We start from the raw sequence: 25000 nt of genomic DNA, 5'->3' as shown, positions 1-25000 counted from the left end.
CCTACTGCATATATAAGCCAATGATTTGTGTACAAACATAATTATCTGGGAGATACAAAGATGAACTTAGTTTCATATTGCTTATAGGCAAACTGGAGTTCATCAAGGTGGTCCATGTACTGTCTGGATACATTTTAGACCAGGAGTGGGCAACTTTGATGGAGAGGGCCACTATATTTCCACATTCACTCCCCCTAGGGCCACAATGTATACACAGTCAAAATGAGCAAAAATAGCCGATTGACAAGCTTAAAACGCTCACGCTGCGACGCGTTTTGAGCTTGTAGATCTGCTATTTTTGAATTGGAATACAGAATTATTTTTAGCTATTTTAATTGGAATCCTGAAAAGAACACATTTTATTTCATTTCAAATGCATTTATGTTCTTATGCTAACTTTATGAACTTAAATTCAAATACATTGGACATGAAAAAAATACATGTGCTAAGTGATTAGGCTATAGACTGAAGTAATTAAAGTGAGTCATGTTTGCATGGTTGGAAATGGAATTGTAATAGCTGAAATCAATACAATCAGTATTCCAATATTAACCAGCGGGCCGCATTAAGTGAAGGTAGGGGCTGCATGTGGCCCCCGGGCCGCCAGTTGCCCATGTATGTTTTAGACTAACATTCTGGTCAAGGTGGGTCTAAGAATGACTTGTGTCTTTCCCCATAGTTGACTCTGGCTGCTGTGCCTGTCCGTCGCTCCCCTGGCTGCTCTTTCCTCACTGTAGCCCCCATCGGTCACGCTGTCCAAACAGATCAAAGGTCACACGATAAGGAGAGGGTGAACACAGGGCCCCATTCAACAGGCCAGACCCTCAGACTGTAACACGTGGGCACAGATGAGAGAGAGAGAGAGAGAGAGAGAGAGAGAGAGAGAGAATTGCCCAATGTCTGTCCTGACAAGCCCTCACATAGTGTGGAGGGATGGTCTTTACTTTGGACTGGCCCTGCATTGAGATAGCGTCTGTGTGTTTGTGACAATAAAGGTAACTTGAAGGTAACTTCAGTGAAGTTTACCTTGTGGTTTCCACCTTTATTATCACATAACGAACCTACCAGCGGAGTTCTACACTATACCTTCCATTGGTTTGGAGGAGGTAAATCTGACATTGGTAAACATGAGTGTGTAAGTGAGTGAGAGAGTGTGTGTCTGTCATTAGTAAAAGTGAACCCCTCTGCCCGTCTCGGACAGAACACTCTTTTCTCCATATTTAAACTTTTTATGTTTTCTTTTCCATGAATTAGTGTCACCCAAAACAAAAAGTATGAAAAATGGCTAAAAGGTTTAAAACAAATTGCTATTTTAGCCATTTCTGAAACATTTTGAAAGTTTAAAGTGTTTAAGTATGTCTGTGGGTTTTATAAATAATTAAATCTTAAAAATAACTTTTCCCAAAAAGTAATGGATTTGGACATAAAAAGGTTTCCACCCAGCGATGATATGAAATACATTATGGAAAAAGGTAATATTTCTTCCATTTGAGTCATCATTCAGATGGTTATGTGACATGTGGATGACATGGCAGCAGGGCGATCTCAGCTCTGATAGTGAAGGGCCAGTGTTTTTTGTTTTCGTTTCCCCCCCATAACACGGACCACCTCCGCTGGCTTGGGCCCAATAGCACCACTGTGGAATCAGTCCGGATTTATGGGATGTCCTCTTGGTGGCGTTGGCCTTTTGAGGTGAAAATAAACCAGTGCGATTACGACGGCAACCATGGAGGTTGGAGGGGGGGTTACAGCCAGACTCTTGTGTGGCACCCGGCCTCTCTGCTGCAAATAAGTACATAAACGCTGCTATTCAGGGCACAGCGGACGCTATTTCTGATTAGCGGCAGCGTCTCATCAATAGGCCTGACTGTCTGCAGTGGCCTTTGGACAAGTGGCCCTTTCTCCTCACCCTCGCTCCTCGCTGCTTTAATGGCTGGAACGACTCGGAGAACAGTTAATTATTGCACAGCACATGGCTGGCATACCGGGCCCTGGCCACACCAGTTCAAGGAGCATGAACATGTCACAAGACCCCCCCCCCCCCCCCTTGCCTTCTCTTCCAACGCATGTGATAAAGATGAGATGTACAGAGATCGATTGAGCTGAAGGGGGAAGGGGGGTTGGGTGCCATGCATACAGTATGTCCATTCTGGGGTTGAAGGTTGCTCACTGGTTTTCAGTTAATAGCCGGCTGGGTTTACCCACTTACACCAGTCATGCATGAACCCACACTAACACAGTGTGTACACATAATCACTCACATGCTGGCACTGCACGGCCCTGCACAGTGACATCCGGAGTGTTACTTTAACTCTGAGAGAGTTTACCCACAATCCACAAAGGGTGTGTGTGTGTGTGTGTGTGTGTGTGTGTGTGTGTGTGTGTGTGTGTGTGTGTGTGTATTTTGTTGGATACTTTTATGACACATGTGTTGTTCACTTCTTAATTCTATGATCGTTTGACATACACAGACCCATCTCAACCACTTTTTTGAGCGCACACACACACACACACACACACACACACACACACACACACACACACACACACACACACACACACACACACACACACACACACACACACACACACACACACACACACACACACACACACACACACAGTCAGTATCAATATGCATTTTTGTACTTGAGTCACATCCAGGACGGTGTTGGTGATGACATGCTCAGGGCTATCAGGATCATTGTCTCATGGTTTGATCAAGCCACGCGCTGCAAGGTGACTGGCTGATAACCTGATAGCAGTGTTGCTTTTAAGAGACACTCCAGTATCTTTAAACTCTGTAAAACTTTGTCTAACTGGAGTGAATTTAATCAATCAGTTATGTGATTGGCTTAGTGGGCAGAACATAGTTAAGCGGTGGCTGGCTTTAGAAGAGTATTACCAACAACACATTTTGTCATAGTCTGTACGCACACACACACACACACACACACACACACACACACACACACACACACACACACACACACACACACACACACACACACACACACACACACACACACACACACACACACACACACACACACACACACACACACACACACACACACACTATCTTTGTGGAGATATAGATATATTTTATATTATTTAATGGTGCAAATTATATGGTGCAAATTATATTCTTTGGTTAAAACAAAGTTTTACGGGACACACCTTTTGAACACACTCTTTCACAAATAGCTATATTTTCAAATAATAGTATCGTCTTTTCCGCCTTGGGTGCAGATTCCCAGCCCTCACTGTAAAATCCTGAGTGTTAAATGAAATTAAAACTCTGGATTTCTACTGCATACCGTACTGTACTGCACTGCAGAATGCATTTAAATGTCTTGGTGAAGCTTTGGGGATTGGATTAGCGTGCCTGCGGGACCACAGGGAGTAGCCATGACAGACTTTACCACTGAGTGATCTGATCTCATCAAAAATACATCACAGGGTGTCCCCTCTGGACATCTGTATGCAATGAAATATTAACCAAATACAGCACCTCCGCTCATAAACAAACAGAGCTGTGTTTTTCTGTAAAGAAGCTATATTAATCAGAGCCACAGGGATCTCAGCTGCGAGGGCTTGAAAGGCAAGAGTAGCCTGAATCTGCCCGTGAAGCAGCAGGTTATCATGGGATCTCTCTCTCTATTCCACTCTCTCTGTAGCCATTGTTTGAGTCATACATAGTGAACCTGGCCTAAGGCATGGAGTCATTGTTTGAGTCATAGGAGCCTGGCCTCAGGCATGTTGCCCTGGTTCTTTCCTCAAGGTGCCGGCTCTCATGCAGGGGTGTCGCACCAAATTCTGTGCCCTGGGTACAAGGATGCACTGCGGGACCCCCATGAATGTTCTTCATAGGGGCAGGGGGTTTAACCCATTTAGACTGAGAACGCATTATTTTGGGCTTTAGCTATTGAAAAATAGCAGATATACAAGCTCACAGCGTGGCACCGAGTGCCGTGCTCAAACCTTTTCATGTGAAGGACCCCCAAAATTATATGTATTTGGCCACAGACCCCCATCTCAAAATATTTAGTTCCAGGGACCCCCCAGAAGCTAGCTTTGAGTTACAAATGTTCGCTTAAAAAATACATATATTCAAAGATTTGCACGCTTTTTCACAAGTTTTCAATAGCTATTTTTTTTCCAATAGCTAAAGTATAAAATAATGAAGGCCCCTCCACCTTGGGCCCTAGTAACTTAGTCCCACTTTTACCCCCCTTGTGACGCCCCTGCTCTCATGTGCTGACGCACCCAACTGTCCATCTCTCGGGTTCCACGCCCTGGCCTCTTTTGGGCTGGATGTTACTTTGAAGCTACTCACTCACAACTTTGAATGAATAATTCATACATAATGGCAAGAACATGACACGATTCCCAGGCTACTGATGCATTTCACCCCCCCCCCCCCCCCCCCCCAAAAAAAAAAAAAATAGGGAAAAAGTTAATTCATTTTGTCATTTTTTTTTGCTTTTACATTCGCCTAACAACTCTCTCTCTCGGGCAATGTAGTTTCTAGATGTTTTGCGATGGTTACAGTTCTTTCCACACATACTTTGATTACGTTAGTCAACATGTAGACTGCAGTATTTATTGTACTGTACGCCTCTCCCACTGACAGCACAGATAAAATGTTCATTTAAAGGAGCTATAGTCAACTTTTTCTTGTAAAACGGATGCTAAAATAAAAATAATGTTTCGAAAATATTTTATACAAAAATAAGCTTCATATATGTGTTTCTATTTGAAAATGACCACAAAAAGCGTAAAATAATTATAAAATAATCATTTTGGCCATTGTCAGACCGACACTATATAGACTAGGATGTAAACAAAGTGTCGGCCCTACAATGAAAAAGTTGACTATAGCTCCTTTAACTCTGACAGTATGCTCTGAGTGTGAAGTGAAACCCCATTCGGAATGCCCCCTGGAATGCCACCCAACTCAAGTTTCACACCTTTAATGGGCTGTTTTATTCCAATTTTCAGACTGTGCTTTACCCAACCTGTTTGGTAGGATGTCAACCACTTAGCTGTGTTCCAAGCCTGCCTTTTGACCAGCACAAACAGGCATGCACATGTTAGCCTTTTGCCAAAGCAATGCCGCCTCGTCTTTGTAGTACGTCAAGACATTTCTTCTTCTAGTGTGGAGACAGCAATTAAGTACGTCTGGCTTCTCAGTTTGACGAGGGTAAAACCTAGAGGGCTTTGCTCGCCTTTGTGCAAAACAGGGCACTCGTATTAACTGATAGGGAAAAGGATGAAGTGGTGATGTGAGCCTGTCAAAAAGCCTCACATGGTTTACTTCAAGAACTAGCCGTTTCTCTCAGTTGAGTCATACAACTTGTTCTTGGTGAATGGTACAGAAACACAGGCTCTCTAAATAATTAAAGATATCTTCTCTGGGGTATGGATGGAAACCTCCACTGACTGACTGACTGGCACACACTAGAAAGAAAGATGTCAACATTTGTGTGATGTCTGCTGCCCCCTGGTGGTGTTTAATGTTACGGAAAGGTGAGGAAAATAAAGTAACTGCCAGGAACATGTGGGGACATAACCTCATTAGTAAGCTAAACTCAAGAGTCAAGACATTTCAGCCCTCATACACTTGCCTACACGACACTACATGCACATTTGTTTGGGATTCCAACAAGCCTGCAGCATTACAGTCAATCATTAGCACTTTAATCTCAACAACCGCAGACCGAAAAGAAGGCTGAGCCTGGCATGAAATAGCCTGCTCAGCAGTTCAGAGACAGCAATGTACCAACAATCAAGAGACTAACAGTATAGCTCTGCCTGGAGCCTTGAAAGCACCCACTCAGCAGTTGAAAAACCACAATGTACCAGCACATAGACAAACAGCAAATTCGGATGCGATTACAAAAAAAAGGGGAACAGCTGAGGGTGTATGATCGCCCTATTCAGATACTATGGCTGTACAATGAGACTTGACACTTCAAGGCACCTATCTTAATAAAGAGATGTATTGCCGTGCACTGAGCTGCAGATGATTTTCTTCCCCTTCACCGTCTTTCCAAACAGCCTGCAATGCTGCACGGCCTGCTCAGGAAAGCCTAGAACTAGTAGTGTTCACAGCATCTCTACACAGTACCTGCACAGTGTTAATTTACCCAAATGTAAAAGTATCTCCTGAGTTGACATGTAATCCAAATGGACCCTTAGGGCTTAGGGTACACTCTCAAAGTCAAATTAACAGTGAGGATTCATTTCAGAGGCATCTGTGCAGACCCAGTCTCGACTCATATTGGTGGCATACTTCTTGCTTACATTTCACTACTCCTAAATGGCCCCATGCGGACGATGAGTAGTTCTATATTGATAAGATCTTAGCACACAAAGCAAAGTTGAGATGCATGGCATTCTCTCTTTTAAGGATTTTTCGGTTTGCATGCCCTCTCCATCCTTGTGCTCACAGACACTTCAGTACGCCGAACACGTGATTTTATATTCAAACATCAGCGAGAATGATGACACAGCATGGGTTTAACTTAATAGAACTTTATTTTGATTTAATATCTGGGCCATTATCATTCAAAAGGCAAGACAATAGAAAAGGAGACAGAAAATATGGGCCATGGATATAAATATACAAAGAGAGGCAGAATCTTTACATTCAGTAACATTAAATAAAGAAGGCAGGCGCCAACCATATAGACACGGGATACGATACTGGACGCCACGCGGGTCACATGTTAGCTCACGACTTTTAACGACCACATTCAAACCTCAAGCTGTGCCTTACAACTTAATATGAAAGTCGGACTCTTTTACGCCGACACGTCCCAAACACCACCCACCCTTTGGCAACATTAAATAGAACTCACACCCATATACAGTAAAACACAACTAGTGTTCATCACTTCTCCTTTGGTGTCACACGGTCGGGCACCCTTCGACCCTTGACCCCCCCCCCCATCCCCATCCCCAGGCCCAGACAGTGTAGCCCAGTGGTTCCCAAACGTTTTAGCTCGAGACCCAACAGAGATATTAGACGTTTGCCCGGGACCCAAACTAGTGAAAATAGCAGATCCACAAGCTGACAACGCGTCACAATTTGTTTTCTAATTCATGGAATTTCTTCGATTTTTTTCTTTGATTCCTTCACGAAATTAGTTACTGAAAAATCTTTGAATTTTGGTTTTAATTCATGACAAAAATTACGTTTTTTGGAATGTTCTTTTTTTATATAAATATATATATATATATATTGAATATTAATAATAATAATTAAAAAACTAAACGTAAGAAAAAACAAAAGGGACCCCAAAAAGATTGTCTGCGACCCACAAATGGGTTCCCGAGCCAGTGTTTGGGAACCAGTGGTATAGACAGTGCAGCCTTATGTCTGTCTATAAAGTAAGCCTTTGTGGTCAAATACAAGCAGTCAACGTGTGCCATGCCACAGATCATAGAACTTTGATTGGTCCATTAAAAAGAGAAGCACAGTAGTACAGTCAAGTAGGGCTGTCACAATTATTACATAATCGTCTAATCGTGATTATTTGACATTATCGCAATAATTTTGTCATAATCGTCATAATCGTGAATGTTGAAAGATGTCAGAAATAGTGGAAATAGCAGATCTACAAGCTCACAACGCGTCGCGACACGTTGTGAGCTTGTAGATCGGCTATTTCCACTATCAAAGTTATTTTTCAAGTAGTAAGTTGTCAAATATCAGTCAGTAATTTCTTTGTATATTTAGGTTATGTGTCATATCTACCATGTACAACTTCAAAGCCTAAAAGCCAAACAGAAATGTAATTATCAACGACAAAAACACAATTAAATCGTTAATCGCCAATTATTTGAGTGACAATTAATCGTCATGTAAAATGTCATATCGTGACAGCCCTACAGTCAAGTACAGGGTCACAGAGTAGGCCACACTGGTCAGAAAACTGAAACCGATCTACAGTACATCTGCTACTTCAAGTATCCAATAAAATGTTGAGACATCACATTATTATGGTTATTGTCAACCCCATTGAGAAAACCCAACAGATAGAACCCACGTTTTCACCCACGTTACGGATCTTTTGAAGAAAATTGCCACTAACAGTTTTATTAAAATATCAATTGAACAAACGTGCAGAATTAATCGAGCGTAAACCGCTTTTGGCGGGTTTTCCTCCAAGTGCACAGAAGTCAAGATGCCAGTGCAATAGTATATTCATATTAATAATATTAATTTAAACATAAGTTAAATATTGGAACATACAACTAATATCAAAAGGGAAAAAAATATGACTTTTGGAGAAGAACAAGAAGCTAAAGCAAACCACTGTACTGCAAACAACCAGCAACCATTAAACAACTAAAGAACCATTGACAGTCTTCAGTGTTGACCAGCTATGGCAAACACACACCCATGTGTATACTTATTACACACACACACACACACGCACACGCACACGCACACGCACACGCACACGCACACACACGCACACACACACACACGCACACGCACAAAAAGTACTCATCTAGCCGCCAACTTAGGCACAGCAGTTTAGTAGGGGATCTGGTTTTGGTAGTACTGGATCATGTCATACGTTCTGCTCCTGTGAAACAAGAATGAACAACGTTGAAGTAACATTGACCATAATCACATGGCGGGCCATTTTAATTTTACTCATCCTAAATGACCACTGTGTGAATAGACTTAGCTGACTTACATGTATAACCATTACCAAATAATCGAGAAGCAAGTTTTTTATATATATATATTCATGGGTTGCATTTGTAGTCCTAAACCGGCCATATTGAGGACCAACACAGGTGTTTAATTTGTCTGATTGGCATAGAACCAATGTTCTACATTAATCAAAACACCTGTGTTGGTCCTCAAAATGGCTGGTGTAGGACTACAAATGCAACCCATGAATATATTCTTTTGTATTTCAGTATCAACGAATCGGACCAGAAACAATTCAAATTGATTTCTATAATTGACTACATTGATAAGTCTGATCAACCACTTAATCCTGTATTACACTTCATTGTACAATGGTGGTGTGTAAAAACAGCTTTCACAGATTTTCTTTACTTTTAAATCTTTATTTTTTAATAATCCATTAATCGTTACAGACCTGTTGCTGAGGAAGCAGTTCTGGATGACTTTGATGATGAAGGCGGCCGCCTCCTTCTCGCTCACGCTTGGGTTGAATCTTTGCCTGAAAGCAAGGGAGAGAAGCTCAGAACATGTTTGTTCAACGTGTCATCATCCAACAAAAAGTGTATACTTCAGTGCTGGAAGTACTAAACTGTTATCCCATCCTTACCTCCCCCCTTCTATTGTAAATACCTTTTATCTTAACATTTATTTTACTTAATTCTTTCTTTATTTTTGTATCTTTTGTTTTACAACTGTGATTTCCTATGTAAATAAGCTGTGAGGCTTTCTTGGATCTTCTTTTAGCTGACCTTGTACCAGTGAACTGTACTACTGTACCTTTTCCTATGCAAACTTCAAATAAAGTCTTCAATCAATCAATCAATACTGCATTTCGGTCTATGACCCTGTGGAGGTCTCGTTAGGAAAGCAAATCAATCAGTAAATTTGTATATCTTGCAATATTATAATCCTTGATCAAAGCTCATTTGTTCACATCAACCTTGGGCCACCGGTTTCTTAAATGGATTAGGGTGGGTGTGTGGTCCCAGAATAAACTCACTTGAGCAACTTGATGGTCTGTCCTCTGAAGCAGGGAAGACCGGTATCCAGCATCAGGGTGACAAGGGAGACCACTGCGTCCATATAGGGCCTATATGGACAAGACAGAGAGAAAGAAAGAGATAGCCACTCGTATCAGTCCTACATTCATGCATGAGTTTGTTAGACAAGGACACTGATTCCCACTAGAGTTCTCAAATTCTTCCTGTCTATACCCGGTTTAGGCCGAAAATGTATGCTAATTGTTCGGGCCGGGCTGAGCTTTGGCTGCTGAAAAAAAAAGTAATAAGAATAATTCTGTCTCTCTGTGTGTGTGTGTGTGTGTGTGTGTGTGTGTGTGTGTGTGTGTGTGTGTGCGTGCGTGTGTGTGTGTGTGCGTGTGTGTGTGTGTGTGTGTGTGTGTGTGTGTGTGTGTGTGTGTGTGTGTGATGTACAGTATATGTATTAGTGTGGTTGCCATAGGCAACACACTATTGTATTCGGTCCGAGATTTCTTTCCCAGGAAAGTGAACCTGTGTTGAGTAAACTTTCCAGGCTGGATGGCTGCACAACAGAAAAGTGAAGCTTTTGCTCATGCTTCACTTGATAACACAATATATAATGAATGTTAAGACGTAATTCATTTCCAGCGGATTCTTTGTGACTCGCGTCACGGCAACCACACTTGCAATTTCCCAGAATTGCATCTTTCTACAGCAGCACTGTAGGGTTGCAACAGTGTTGTTACCGGTGTTACCGGTGAGCGAGCAAAACACTGGGTACTTTACTTGTAGTCCGATAACACCGTTAAATAAAAAGAAAACGCATCCGCTGCTCTGCTCTGCCCCGAGGAGCGCAGTAGAGATGTGACGTTCGCCAACGATTCCGCTCTTTTGAACAGCTCTTTTAAATGAACGATGGGATTCGGTTCTCAATCGCGGGAGGCTGGGAGCTGTTCCTTGTGTGGGAGTGTCGAGAACAGATTCAGAATCAACGGATCATCCACGGACTGCATGACATCTCGTCCCCACTCGCAGGGCACGTTCCAGGAGACTAATTGTGGCTTTATAATGTCACAGCACGCAGTAGGCGGAAAAACAACGATTAGCCAAACAAGAAAACTGAGAAAACACTAACAGTGTTGTTGCTTTTTTACAAAGCTGAATTTTTAATATGGTCGGATGGTTCAGGGTTGTTATTGTTGTAGCTTGAGGTAGCATTGGCTGCTACTGAGTGCTCACAAGACGACAAGACACGCAATGGTGGTTTAAACGGTCTTACCGATAACCCCGGTGTTGACACGGACGATATTTTTGGTGTTGAAAATCTCATACCGTTGCAACCCTAAAGCACTGTCAATATGGTGCTGCGTGACAGTGACTGCCGATGGCTGGGTTTTTACTAGAGGCTACAAGCAGGCAGCAGAGAGAAAAGTTGTTGCTGTGCTGTTTTTGTATGAACAATTGAACATGTGAAGCTGCCATTTTGACAACTATAAGTCTGTTCTCTTATACTCACTCTCTGGCCTGCTATAATTTGAGCCACTGGCGACTATTCTTCAAGTATTATCTTTCGAGCTATTGGGACGTTCTCAGGCTTAAAACTGTGGTTTTAATTTGGGCGCGGTTTGGGTACGTTTAGAACTCTGATTCTCTCACACACTCACTCTCACCTGACAGCCAGGTATCCCCTCACACACATCTCCATGAACCATTTGAAGGGCGTGGCCTCCATTTTGCCCCCCATGATCATCACCATCTCATCTGTCAGCTTGATATCCGGCTCCCAGCCCAGGTTCCCACCGGGAGAACTCTCGAAAATGAAACCGAAATCTGATGACGGACACACGTGCACACACACACGCGCGCGCACACACACACACACACACACACACACACACACACACACACACACACACACACACACACACACACACACACACACACACACACACACACACACACACACACACACACTATAATCCAAGGTTTAATAGGGACCAGTGGTGGAAAAACAGATCTACAAGCTCACAACGTGTTGTGACGTGTCGTGAGCTTGTAGCTCAGGGAAGAGATTTAGTGTCGAGGGGGGAAAAAGGTGGGTAAGTACACTACCCCTGGGGGACCACTGGTCAACAACACTGAGTGCCGCGCTGCGAGCTTGTAGATCTGTATTTTTTGAAAAATAGTGAAAACTTGTGCAAGTCTTTGAATATTTTGACCAGATTCTATGAATGTCTTATAAATCCTTCTAAGGTTTTGGAAAAATGCATGTTTCTAAGTCTAAGTGGTTCTCAAACCATTTCATGTCAAGGACTCCAGAAATTACATGAATTTGGCCACAGACCCCCACCATCTCAAAATATGTTGTTCCAGGGACCCCCCAGAAGCAAACATTTGAGTTACAAAATGTTCGCTTAAAAAAATAAATATACATATTCAAAGATTTGCACAAACTTTCATGATTTTTCAAAAATAGCAGATCTACAAGCTCGCAGCGCGGCACTCGGTGCAGCGCTGTGAGCGTGTATATCTGCTATTTTCCAATAGCTAACGTATAGAATAATTCCAGGTCTTAGGGGTTTTCCAGTGGTTAAACGAAGCAGGTCCGTTACACACCAATGTGAATGAGGTGGCCCTGGCTATCCAGCATGATGTTCCCGTTGTGTCTGTCTTTGATCTGCAACAGGAAGAGCAGCAGGCTGTAGGCGGCCATGCTGCGGATGAAGTTGTACCGCGCCTGCATGACAAGACAGACAGACAGAGAGAGAAAGGATATGGATGACGGGGTGAAAGATTGATACGCATTAGGCAACGCATCTCCATTAGATACCATTTTCTAATCTCCTGGTCCCCAATCTACACTATAAAATCCTCAGTGTTAATTTAGTAACAGACCCATAAGACTCCATTTGGTTTCTAACTATCAATCATTTAGCTGGGGCCCGCCTGGAATCCCCCTCAGGGACTCCTGTGGGTCCCTGGACCCCACGTTGAGAACCAATGGTGTAGTTAGGGGTTCCTAACCTTAACCCTAACCCTAACCTCAGTGGGGGTATTTCTGAATGGGGATGTTTCTAAGTGGGGGTGTTTCTGAATGGAGGTCTGTTCCCCTGGTTAGGAGTGAATAAACCTGTGCGCCATTCAAAAATGTCATGTTGCAATTATTGTGACCAAAATAATCGCGATTTACGATATTATGGCGATAATCAAAATATACCTAACACTCTTAAAATGTCACTTTTATCAACCACTTGAACCCAAGCATTCACATTCTGGGGCAGAACGCTTGCTAAGAAATAGCAGATCTACAAGCTTACAACGTGTCACGAAGAGATTTGGTAGAGTGAAAAAAGACTGTATCAAGTATGTTTACAGGTTTTACCAATTGTAGGGTTTAAGTGGATCAAAGGTGAATTGATCCCAGAGTATGACCAAAGGACAATTTCACGATATATTAAAATCTCTGTGTTTCGATTATTGTGAGGCGAGCGTTTCTTTTTATCACGATAAACGATAATATCGTCCCATCCCTAAGGACAACATGAAGATACACACTGTTGAATCGACAGCATTGTGCGACAACACTTACCTTCTGGAATGCAAGTGTGGACTCATCTCCATACTGGTTCCTAAAGTAGTCGTACATGCCAAAGTCTGTCTGCCGGCCCAGCTGGTCACGAGACTTGCAGTCGGGGATGCATTCAATCACGCCACACTGTGGCCAAAGATGGGGAAGACGAGAGGGATGTTGGGACGAGGGGAAGGATTAACCACATGAACAGGGGTCATCACCACCATGCTGGCTTGTGGTGGACATTTTGTCAAAATAAAATGTTTGTCTTCTAATATACAAATTAGAAGACAATAATATTACCAGAAACACATAAAGAGATAGCCCTGAGAGTGTACAAATGGAACCAAATGGACCTGTAAGAGTCCATTTGGTTCCATTTGGACACACTCAGTGTTATGGGGGTCCTTGCAAATAAAACATTTGAGAACCACTAGTAATAGTGGACTCCTAATATGCCACAGTATCATAGTAAATAGGTGTCATACATATTTATTTGACATTCATTTGGGACTTATGATGAAAATAAGAAAATCTAATTTGCCACGGACAAAACCAAGTCTTGCCACGGACAGATTTGTCTGTGTACGGACATATTGATGACCCCTGCACATGAACCCTAGTGTCCCTATTCTGGGCATGTAATAGCAGGTGAAAATTCTGCAGAAATAGGCGAGCATTTGGGCAGAATAGCTGATCTACAAGCACACCCCTACATGATGGAAGTATAAATAATACTTTAGGAAACTATAGATAAACGCAGGAACAGTGTAGTGCATCTCTGATAAAGTGGCTGCGCTACAGTAACAAAGGTGATAGGTTGGCTGGTGCACACGCACATTAGGGTGGATCTTAAATTACCTTTTTTAGATTTTCTTGAGTCTCACCCCCCAATTATGTTCCAATGTACAAAAAACTGCTTTGGTTACAATTTGGTTGAATTTCAAGCATATTTAGAGGTAGCTCAATCAAGTCAAAGATTGTACATTTTATTGGTCAAAATCGAATTGCACTGCAGGCACATTTAAGTTATACATTTCACATTATTCTTATACTAAGCACAGAAATTATACTTTTTAAGCTTACAAATCTAAACACAAATCTGATTACATGTTTGTTGTATGTCAAACCAGAATTAATGTATTGTAGGAAATAGCAAAGCAAAGAATGACAAATTGCTATTTTTCATTTAACGTGCACAATGACATGTCTTTATTGCACACTCTTCAATCATACTCACAACACACAACAAGCACACAGCCCCACTTCCTTGTTTACCCCCAAAACCCCCGAAAGTCACTGCAGTATAGTAATTCAGTAGTTACTGATCAATTAAAGTTTGTTTACGGATATCGGGATACTTGTGGCGATGGTTCTGCACAATTTGCAGCAAGTATCTCATCTTTAGTAATGAGACCACAATATTCTTGTATTAATGGGCAACCCCATGCTCTGCATGATCATTGACAACATTCATCGCCTTCACTACAGCCAGAGCTTCTTGGTAGTCCACCCTGGGCTCCCACTCATCGGGATCAACGTCAAGTATGTTATCTGGGAGATCCATCATTTTGAAAAGCACCTTGGATTTGGGAAACACAAAATCTTCAATGTTCTTCCTTGCAATTGTTCCAAGGTCAACAGTAATTCTCTTCATATGCCCCGGTTCATCATCTTCATTTCCATCTTTCATGGCTCTCACCATCAGCCTCTTCGTTTGCGCGCTCACTTGACTGTCAAACAATGCAAGTCCGATGATCTCTGGAGCCAAATACCATAAGTGATTGGAAAACCTTTGAGAAGCAGCTTTAGACACCTCAGCATTTATTGATGAATATTCCAGCAACGATTTTAACAGCTGCCAAGTCATTTAGTGGAGCGCTGACAGCAACAGGTGCCATCATCCATGCCTTCACATAAATGCAAACTGCAAAAATGCACAAATCCATGCATGCTTTTTCTTCCCTGAGGGTCAGTTTGAATTGGCCATGAAACATCCAGATCTTCAAACATTAAATAACCTTTGCCATCCAACGGGCATGATGGGTAGCTCCTGGAGCTCTGAACCGGATACCTCGAGCAGCGAGGTATCCGGTTCATCAATAAACGCTGAGGTGTCTAAATCTGCTTCTCAAAGGTTTTCCAATCACTTATGGTGAACAGGGGCATATGAAGAGAATTACTGTTGACCTTGGAACAATTGCAAGGAAGAATATTGAAGATTTTGTGTCTCCCAAATCCAAGGTACTTTTCAAAATGATGAATCTCCCAGATGACTTCCTTGACGTTGATCCCGATGAGTGGGAGCCCAGGGTGGACTACCAAGAAGCTCTGGCTGTAGTGAAGGCGATGAATGTTGTCAATGATCATGCAGAGTGTGGGGTTGCCCTAATACAAGAATATTGTGGTCTCATTACTAAAGATGAGTCCCAACTCCAATACTTGCTGCAAATTGTGCAGAACCATCGGCACAAGTATCCCGATAGCCGTAAACAAACTTTAATTGATCAGTAACTACTGAATTACTATTAAATACTGCAGTGACTTTCGGGGGTTTTGGGAGGTAAACAAGGAAGTGGGGCTGTGTGCTTGTTGTGTGTTTATGTTTGAAGAGTTTGCAATAAAGACATGTCATTGTGCACGATACGTTAAATGAAAAATAGCAATTTGTCATTCTTTGCTTTGCTATTTCCTACAATACATTAATTCTGGTTTGACATATGACAACACAGTCTAAACACAGATTTGTGTTTAGATTTGTAAGCTTAAAAAATCTAATTTCTGTGCTTAGTATAAGAATAATGTGAAATGTATAACTTAAATGTGCCTGCAGTGCAATTCGATTTTGACCAATAAAATGTACAATCTTTGACTTGATTGAGCTACCTCTAAATATGCTTGAAATTCAACCAAATTTTAACCAAAGCAGTTTTTTGTACATTGGAACATAATTGGGGGGTGAGACTCAAACAAATCTAAAAAAGGTCATTTAAGATCCACCCTAACGCACATATATGCTAACACACCCATGACGTATATTACATTATGGTCGGTAAATGTAACATTTGACTGGTAAAATAGAACCTTATCGCCCCTGCGAAAATGCCTGGAAGAAACCCTGGCAGGGACTTTGTCCCAGTCCAGCCCCTGATGTTGAGTGCCAGCTAGGGAGGGACTGGGTGCCATGTTTTAGTCTTTGATATGAACATATTTCAACAGACTTCAACAGACTAAGAACTAAGGCTGATTCTACAAATGCCTTCTAAATCAGTAGTTCTCAAACCTTTTCGTGCCAAGGACCCCTCAAATTGATATGTTGTATTTGGCCAGGGAGTGGGACACCCCACCAGGGACCCCAGAAGAGAAGATTTGTGTTAAAACAAATCATTTTTTTAGCCAAAAAAATGGCAGATGTACAAGCTTGTATCTGCTATTTTAGAACTTCAGTTCTAAACCACTGGTCTAAATCCTAAGAGTTTTCAGAAAAACGTATGTTGTTGCTATATAATCGCTGAAATCTAAAATGACACAGATGCTTTCCCCGTTTTAATGGGTTAATTGGCGGTCAGTTGAAAAGCGCACATTATAACATCTAGTTGCTTATCACTTTTAAAATGATTAAGAATACAGTGCCGTACAGTACTGTACTTGAGAAATTCTTTTAGACTTGTGAGGGAGAGCCACCAGTATTCCACCATTGGTCGAATACCCATTTTATCCCTATCAAATTCAAAACCTTGATGGGGAAAAACTCATTCAGATACAGATACAAACATTAGAACATGTTGCCCACATGAAACAGAGTGCTTCTTTCTTTTTTTGCCTTTGGTAACAATGTTTAGCTTCTTATAGATTGTAATACCTGCCTTTTCACTCCTGGTTTTAGTCAGTAAGTACAAATTAGTAATTTAAAATGTGTAAACGTGGGTTTTCATATTTGACACATATGTAAACTGTGCATAGACTGTTTTTTGCCAGTAGACTCAAATCCTGATGATGCTACTTGTGTCATAGTTTGTTGAGTGTAGTTGTCTTTTAGTTGTGACAGTGTTTTCTAGAGGACCACAATGGAAATAAGCCTAAAGGCCAAACCACACCAATGCAACTAGACACAACTCCTTGCAACAAAACTGTTTTAAGGCCATCACCAATGCAACTCCTTGTCACACCAATGCAACTCCTTGCAACTGTCATTGGGGATAACGAGTAGTTGCAAGAAGTTGCATGTTGCAAGGAGTTGCATTGGTGTGGACCGGCCTTAAGGGCCTTATTGTGTTTCTGCCCTCTGTAGATATTGTGTCTGCTGTATGTTGTCGATGTGTCAATGTGGATTTGTCGATGTGCTCTTTAATCACCAAATTAATACATTAATGAATTCATGACAGACTTGGCCGGGGATTGAACCACTGAACCTCCCAAGCTCGGAATGGACACTAACCAGTGGTTAGCTCAAACCAGCTCAGTGGCCTCGTGGTTAGTAACCACAAGTCCACTGAGCAGGTTTGAGCTGGCCATATAGTTTCTTGTATGGACTCACCCCTGGTGCAGTGGCCACCACTCTGTAGGGGAACACATAGAGGTCCAGACCCACCAACTGGAAGATGTTCTTGAACAGTCCAATGATCTGCAGAGCCAGCATGTCCTGGAGAAACAAAACACCGACCAGAAAATGTATTTATTCTAGTGGAAGAATATGAGTGGACTGTTTGATTTTATTTTGGTAAAATACGTTTCAAGGCAATATGACTTCAACCCAGGATGGTCCTGAGAACACACTGGCACTTCAACTTCAACCTTTTGGTTATGGTTTTGTTTCCATAGCGCAAAGCCCGGTTTCAGACAAGGTTCTGGGAACCTTTTTTAGGTCCTGCTCTTGATGGAAACGTATGGAAACGTAAACAGAATTTGGTCCTGGAACTTCACATGTTCTTGAAAGTTCTTGGTTCCGTAGTTCTGGTTCGGCCCTGTATTGGCTGTGCATTGCAGCCTAGGGTGCCCAGACCACCATGCTGGCAGCCTGGGCCATACTAGCGATTACTTTATTTAAAAGAAAATCATAAAGATTATACTTGATATATTATTGCACCCTACCTGTCTGCAGTCGTCTCCTACTTTAAAGATGGCCGCCTGCCAGATGATTCTCTTTGCCTCATCTTCGCTCTTGGCCTCATCCAGGGAGTCTGAGCGACACTGTAGACCTAAGGAGATCACATCATGACACACTGCACACCGACAAAGAAGAGTTTCGCAGAAGAAACTGAAATATCTTCAACGTAGAGACGGCATGTTACCTTCTTTTTCCAGTTCGCTGACGCCACACCTCCTTACTTTGAATCTGGCCAGGTAAGGAGCCTTAGCAGCACTAGACAGGGGCACAAAGTGGAAACAATTTCTAACATCGCGAAAATAGACCATCTACAAGTACAAGCTCACACTGCATAGCATCGCGAGCTTGCAGATACGTATGTTGTACGTATATAAGGACGTTTAAAATAGGCCTTGAGGACAACAATATTTGCCTCCTTTCCAGGCCAGAAGACGGGATCTGCACAGGCCTACCTCTGCATGGGTGTGCCAGACTTGTAGTCTATGTCCAGGACTATGGCCTCCGGATTACTGGGGAGGTAACAGCCTGGTTGGACCTTGATCTCGGACATGGCCTCTAGACAGGCTCTCTTCCTCTCCTCCCCCTTAGGAAAAGGCCTGAGGAAGACAAACAAAAACACATCACCATGTTTTTCTGCAGTTCTACTTTGTAGAAGAGGTTCGGTTTACGAAGAATGCAATGCTACGGTGGGCATCCCATCAGCTCACGGCTTCTGTGACCACAAGTGGCGGCAGGGCTCTGTTGTTATTCACAGAGGGCAGTCACTGGAGTCACTGAGTAATAGGGGGAGGAGACGCAGGGGACATAAGGTTCATTTAGAGCCACTTGTCCCCTGGACAGAGGCAATTTGTGTCCAATTAACACCCTATTGAGGTAAGAAGGGAATTCTCATCAACCTGTAGTGAGGGGATGAATGGCTCCCAGTATGACCCTGCACTAATGAATGCTGTCAGTATGCTACTCATCACACATACAGATATACAGACTTCTCAGAGACGGACAGGTACTCAGGGATGGCGCGGGATAAACATCCCAGCATGTAAATAACTTCCAGACCACTGGATAATCACAAAGACACAGCAGCAACCCAAGGGCAAAGTAAATAAACAGCAAAGGGATTTGGGGAGCAGTGCACTGATGAAAAGGCGTTAGCTTACAGCTCATAAACACCTTGAAACTACCTCTAGGGGCTCAATGTTATTCATGAAGTGAAAGAGGAAGGTTTTAATGTTATGCTACTATGCTTTTTTTTTCAGAGTTCAGCCACTTGTGACTGTCTAGCTTCCTGCATGATAACTGAAGAATGATGAGATAGAGGAAAGAAGTGAGGAAGAGGATGACTGTGCAAAGGTTTAAAAGAAAGACCAAGAACAAAGAAAGACAAGAATTTGACAGAGAAAGAGAACAGGGTGAAAGTACTTGATGATGGCGGACACGTTGGTGATCTTGTTGAAGAAGTCAAACTCTCTCTGGTAGAAGTCCTTGTTTGGGCCAGACAGAGAGCCAGTGATCTCCACCACCATTTCCTCCAACAGCTCCCCTATATCCGCTGCAGACAGTAACCAAAGCACAGATGAACACACACCCAAAAACATACTAGAATGCTATATAGCAGTGTTTCTCAAATGGACCCTGACGGGTCCATTTGGTTCCGTTTGTACAGAGTTACAGACTTGTATGGGTCACTTTAGACCACCCTAAAGGAACCCTGGAATCCACTTTGAGAAACACTGCTATACAGTGTCCAAGAGGAAAGCCTGAGTTACACTTAATTGTATGCAGGTGTCGCTCTGAAAATGGTTGATCTACAAGCTCAGAACGTGTCGCGCAGCTCGCGCTGCGACATGTTGTGAGCTTGCAGATCGGCTATTTTCAGTGCACAAGGCCCAATTAACTTATTCACTGCCAAATTATCCTAGGTCCACACTGCCAAAGAAGAGATTCTAGTTAGGGTTAGGGTAATTCTAGTTTGTTTTTCAAACATCTGGTGTGAAAAACCTTAATCGCAGCTGAACCAGAACACATGAAATGACATCATTGAAAAAACGGATCTCCATTCAATGTAAAAAGAATAAAAACATAAAAAAAAGAATAACAGAATCGTCTTTTTCTCTGCTTCCTGGTTTTTGCTCTGTGTTTCTCAAAACAGAGAATGAGCCAAACGAGTCAATTTATTTTTTCACAGAAGCACAGCAAAGCGTGTCCATGTCTGTGAACGATCGGGCGAATCGATCGAAAAATATAAAAATATTCTGTGACTACTTGAAAAGGTAAGGAAAAAAACGAAAGATAGATGGCAGTGGTTAGTGGTTTGGTTAAGTATGAGTCAGGGTGGAAGGCATCTCACGGTCTTTGGTGTGTGCTTCCTCGTCCGAGTAGATGTTGGTCTTCATGTTCCAGATGAACTGGTGAGCCAGAAGCTGGGAGGTCTGAGCCGCCCAGAGGATGTACTCTCTCACATAACCCATCTGACAGCAGGCCACAGACACAGGCACACATTCAGAGCCCAGGCACTTTGATGCCTTCTAAATCAGTAGTTCACACACTTTGTTTTCAAAAATGTTCAAAGATAGCAGATATACAAGCTACAAGCACACGGCGTGGCACAAAGTGACGTGCTGCGAGCTTATATATCTGCTATTTTTGAATAGCCAACGCAAAAATAAATCATAAAATGATACAAATGCTTTATCGGTTTTAATGGGACAACGACACACTATCGCTGATTTAAAACCTTTTTAGTGATTTATTTTTCTTTCTTTTACCAATCTGTTAATAATACAATATAATGAACACAACTGGTGGTTGTATTTGGTCTCCCTGCGGTAGGGGTTGACAAGTGGTTCTGTCTGAGCAAGCATTTGTGCTCTATTAGTTCAGTGGTAGAAATGGCAGCACTTGCACAGGGTTGCACTTGACCAGGGTTCGAATCTCGGGTAGGACATGAGTGTTACAGATTGCAGCTTTAAGGCAACACAACACACATAGTGGATTAACATTTAAACACATTTTGGCAAAGACATCACAGTACCAAATACACGCCCAATGAGAATGAGCGAGGTAGAGAGTGATCATCGTTTATTAATCTGGGGGAATAGGGCTTTTTAACGCACTATAATAACTTTACCTTGTCATATCGAAGTGCTTGGACAATCTGAGGAATGTAAAACAAAATGGCATCCTAGAAAGAAAGGCAGACAAAAGTGTGACTGGGGAGAAGGTTAGACAACATGTAGATACTTTTACTTTTGCATTACATTTGTGCAGACTTTATTACTTACACATTATTTATAACAATAAAGCTAACTGTGTTGACTGTGTTGAAAAGGAGTTACCATACTTCAGACTAGCAGGAAATGGGCGTAGCATCAAAGTGCTTATTTCAGGATATAATGCTTAATTTATAGGCTATTCTACATCGGCTATCACAACATCGCGACACGCGCTATGAGCTTATATACCAGCCATTTTCAGCACGTGCAGCCATCATGCAGCGAAGTATAAATGTGGCTCAACAGTGTGGAGTGTCTAACACGTTCCCAGACGTTTTAAGGTTTCCCCCACGTGGAGTGCCGGCGGGACCGTTAACACGTCCAGGAACGTGTCAACTGGTTACCATGGTAACCAATAGCCAGCGCTCTACTGCGGGCGGGAATGAGGGAAAAAGACTCAGTTTCCCATGATGCCTCGCAAAATAAAGTAGTCAGGATATGCTGTGTACTGTACACGGAGCCCTCAGAAAATCTGGTAAAAACAATAGGAAAAAGCCTTGGCAGTAATTTACATTAGTTTGATGTAAAGTTTGATGTACACGTTGCGTACCGGAGGGAAGGAGCGGAGAACTTTGACCCCGTACTGGGCGGTCAGGGGGTGGGGGGGGTACATGGAGGAGAAGTAGGAGAGTCCGGTGGGGGGGTCAGCCGGGGCCCAGCATAGGATGTGACTCAGCTCTGGGGAGTCGGCGTCGATGGTGTGCCACGTCACTAGGAACTGAGAACACACAGGAAAATAAATATAGAAGAAGTGAGTGAGAGGACTCAATTCAGAGATCAGAACCAGGCCTTGGCTAGGATACATTTCTATGACAGCACCGCAGAATCAATTTTTTCTTTGAAGTTGCACATGGCAGATATGACACATATAGCCGGGCAGATAACAGAAATAATCGTTCACTTGCGGATACAAGCACCAAAATTGGCACACATACTCCTTAGGGATTGCTCTTTTCATAAAACCATCTGGCCAAATCAAATTTCAAGATGGCGGCCATTTTTCAAGATGGCCGCCATAAAATACCATAGACCTGTCCTATTTGAATGATCTTGGTGTCAAATCATACATTTTTCACTATGTAGAATCCACATTTGGACCCATGGACTTACTCACTGGCTTCCTTGTACCATATATCAGTCCGGGAATCCTAATATTCTGCTAAATTAGAGGTTTGTGTTATGTCTGACTCGGATAAAATGGGTGGTAGTGTATATCTTAGTATTGTTAGAGGTTTATAGTGTGTATGTGTGTGTGTGTGTGTGTGTGTGTGTGTGTGTGTGTGTGTGTGTGTGTGTGTGTGTGTGTGTGTGTGTGTGTGTGTGTGGGGGGGGGGGGTAATGTAGTAATGTAGTAACTCAACAGAGCAGATTTCAATGCACAGCGGCTGACGCGGCTAAAATGCATGGTAGATATAATAGCGCCGTGGGATCACTCTTTGTCTAGTCTCTATTCTTCGACCTTTTCGACTTGGGTAACCCTGCCAGGAGTACAGGAGTACAAGACTCCTGCCGACATAGCTCTGGGGGTCATGGAGACACGCAAACTGCCTCACCACGATAAGGTGATGATCCCGTCGAGGCAGGAGGTAGTTTTTTTTTTGTCTTTTCTTTTTTTTTTTTTTTTCTAGGGCCTAGGCAGTATAGTACAATAGTATAGTAGGCCTATACTACAACGCTTCTAAACCTCGCACCTGCAGCTGCACAGTGCCGTGCAGGTCAGACCAAAGTGGTAGCATTTGCATCGACTGCAGCATTCCAACTTGCATCCACACTTGGTCAGCTGCTGGCAACTCTCTGCAATGGGTGGGAGCTCAGTCCAATCAATCTGCCACAGATCTCCTTTCTTGGTCCAGCCCCAGTTGTCAGGAGTCTGCATTTCTGGTTGACATACTGTTGACTGACTCCAGATGCAGGCCGCTTGATAGGAAGCGCGCTTCACATGTTGCTTCAGTGCTGCTTGCGTTGGAGGAATGGCTTCGTATGGCCTCTGCTTCCGAGCAAACAAGTCCAACCTCGCATCATTGACACCTTCAGCTGTGCTGGATCGGTCGTACATCATGACCACAAACTTCTCCAAGGTTTTCAGGTCTTCATCATCCACTACAGGTGGGTAATGGCTGAGTTTGCTGAAGACACCAGAAGCCTCATCACAAACATTCCAGGTTTGCCACGCAGACTTCTTCCCCTTTACGCGGAATGCTGAAACAACATCGCAGCCAGTGAAGGCATGGAAGAAGAGCATCCCTTTGCTCTTTTCTGCAAGAGTGCAACACAGGTCATGAACAGAATCCACTTTAAGTTCTGTCTTTGGCCAAAGGCAACCCACTGCCCAGCCCTGAGGCTCATAGGGCAGGAGTCTATGTCCTGTTTCTGTGAGGCTGCTTGATGTACATTAAGTACCCCTAGTGGACATGATAATAGTTTGTCACAGGGACATACCCCAATCCAGCCTTTGATGCTGAGGTCATAGATTCAAGATGTATGACAAGGTCCATATATGGAGTTCCCTGATGTCTTCAATATTAAGCCCATATCTAACAGGACTTCATATGGGAATGCCCATATATGGAGGACACATTGGCCACATACCACACTAACAGAATCCATATATGGCCAAGACAGATGGCCAAGACAGCTCATATCTGTGTGACTGGTTCTACAGACAGGGATCTCCATGTATGGGCATAAAAGGGTATGTTGTCAGTTGTCATGGACATCATAGTACTTTCACATAACAAATAACTGAGTAAGCATGTTTGGGCTCTCACAGCATATCTCCATATACAGTACATGGACCTCCATATATGGGTACCAGGGGGTCTCCATATATGGGTAAACAGCCGTTTGGATGGCCCCCTGTAGTAACGCTGAGGACACCTGGGGGTCCCGGACCCTGTGGAAGACCCCTGGTATTAGCTACAGAGCCCAGGTACAGGTACAAAAGCTTTTATGCTTCAAGTATGATCTAATTGTTCTGGAGCAGGAGCAGAGCAAGGACTGTACTGAGATAGGCTCAGGGGTCATTCCGGGGGTCCCAGGTGAGGAGAGACCCCCAATAAAAGTCATAAAGGTTATTCTGGCTGCTTCAAAAGTGCAATATATGAACTTAGAATGTTTTAAAACCTTCAAAACAACTCTAATATTATGAGAATTGGACATTAACTGGCTGACATACTGTTCTGCGAGGTCCTAACATAGATGACCCCCCAGAAAGGGGGCTGGGGTCAGGAAAATCTGACACCCATCATTTTCTGACAGTTTGGTCCCTATAAATGCCAAAGCAGTAAAAAAATACATTTTAGCAAAGAAATCCTTAGAAGTACACTTCTTATCACACTAGGTAGTAACTCCGAG

At 42.8% G+C, this 25000-nt stretch overlaps 1 protein-coding gene across 1 annotated transcript in view; it reads right to left on the bottom strand.

Moving 5' to 3' along the window:
* Nucleotides 1–6524: 6524 nt before the first annotated feature.
* The window catches only part of pi4kab (phosphatidylinositol 4-kinase, catalytic, alpha b), an 84879-nt gene continuing 66403 nt past the window's right edge, over nucleotides 6525–25000 (bottom strand). The window contains exons 41-54 of the mRNA XM_080739421.1: nucleotides 22197–22364; nucleotides 21502–21555; nucleotides 20722–20842; nucleotides 19794–19923; nucleotides 18827–18970; nucleotides 18559–18629; nucleotides 18359–18465; nucleotides 17805–17909; nucleotides 13286–13411; nucleotides 12313–12433; nucleotides 11367–11526; nucleotides 9717–9806; nucleotides 9132–9215; nucleotides 6525–8603 (exon numbers count right to left, since the gene is read on the bottom strand). Of these exons, the coding sequence (XP_080595547.1) occupies nucleotides 8552–8603; nucleotides 9132–9215; nucleotides 9717–9806; nucleotides 11367–11526; nucleotides 12313–12433; nucleotides 13286–13411; nucleotides 17805–17909; nucleotides 18359–18465; nucleotides 18559–18629; nucleotides 18827–18970; nucleotides 19794–19923; nucleotides 20722–20842; nucleotides 21502–21555; nucleotides 22197–22364 (1533 nt within the window). The 3' untranslated portion in view covers nucleotides 6525–8551. The remainder of the gene's footprint in view (nucleotides 8604–9131; nucleotides 9216–9716; nucleotides 9807–11366; nucleotides 11527–12312; nucleotides 12434–13285; nucleotides 13412–17804; nucleotides 17910–18358; nucleotides 18466–18558; nucleotides 18630–18826; nucleotides 18971–19793; nucleotides 19924–20721; nucleotides 20843–21501; nucleotides 21556–22196; nucleotides 22365–25000) is intronic.

The sequence above is a fragment of the Nannobrachium achirus genome, assembly GCF_963921795.1.
Source record: "Nannobrachium achirus genome assembly, chromosome: 12".
Classification (NCBI taxonomy): Eukaryota; Metazoa; Chordata; class Actinopteri; order Myctophiformes; family Myctophidae; genus Nannobrachium; species Nannobrachium achirus.
Note: the sequence above shows the minus strand (reverse complement) of the source record. Positions and strands in the feature narration are given on the sequence as shown.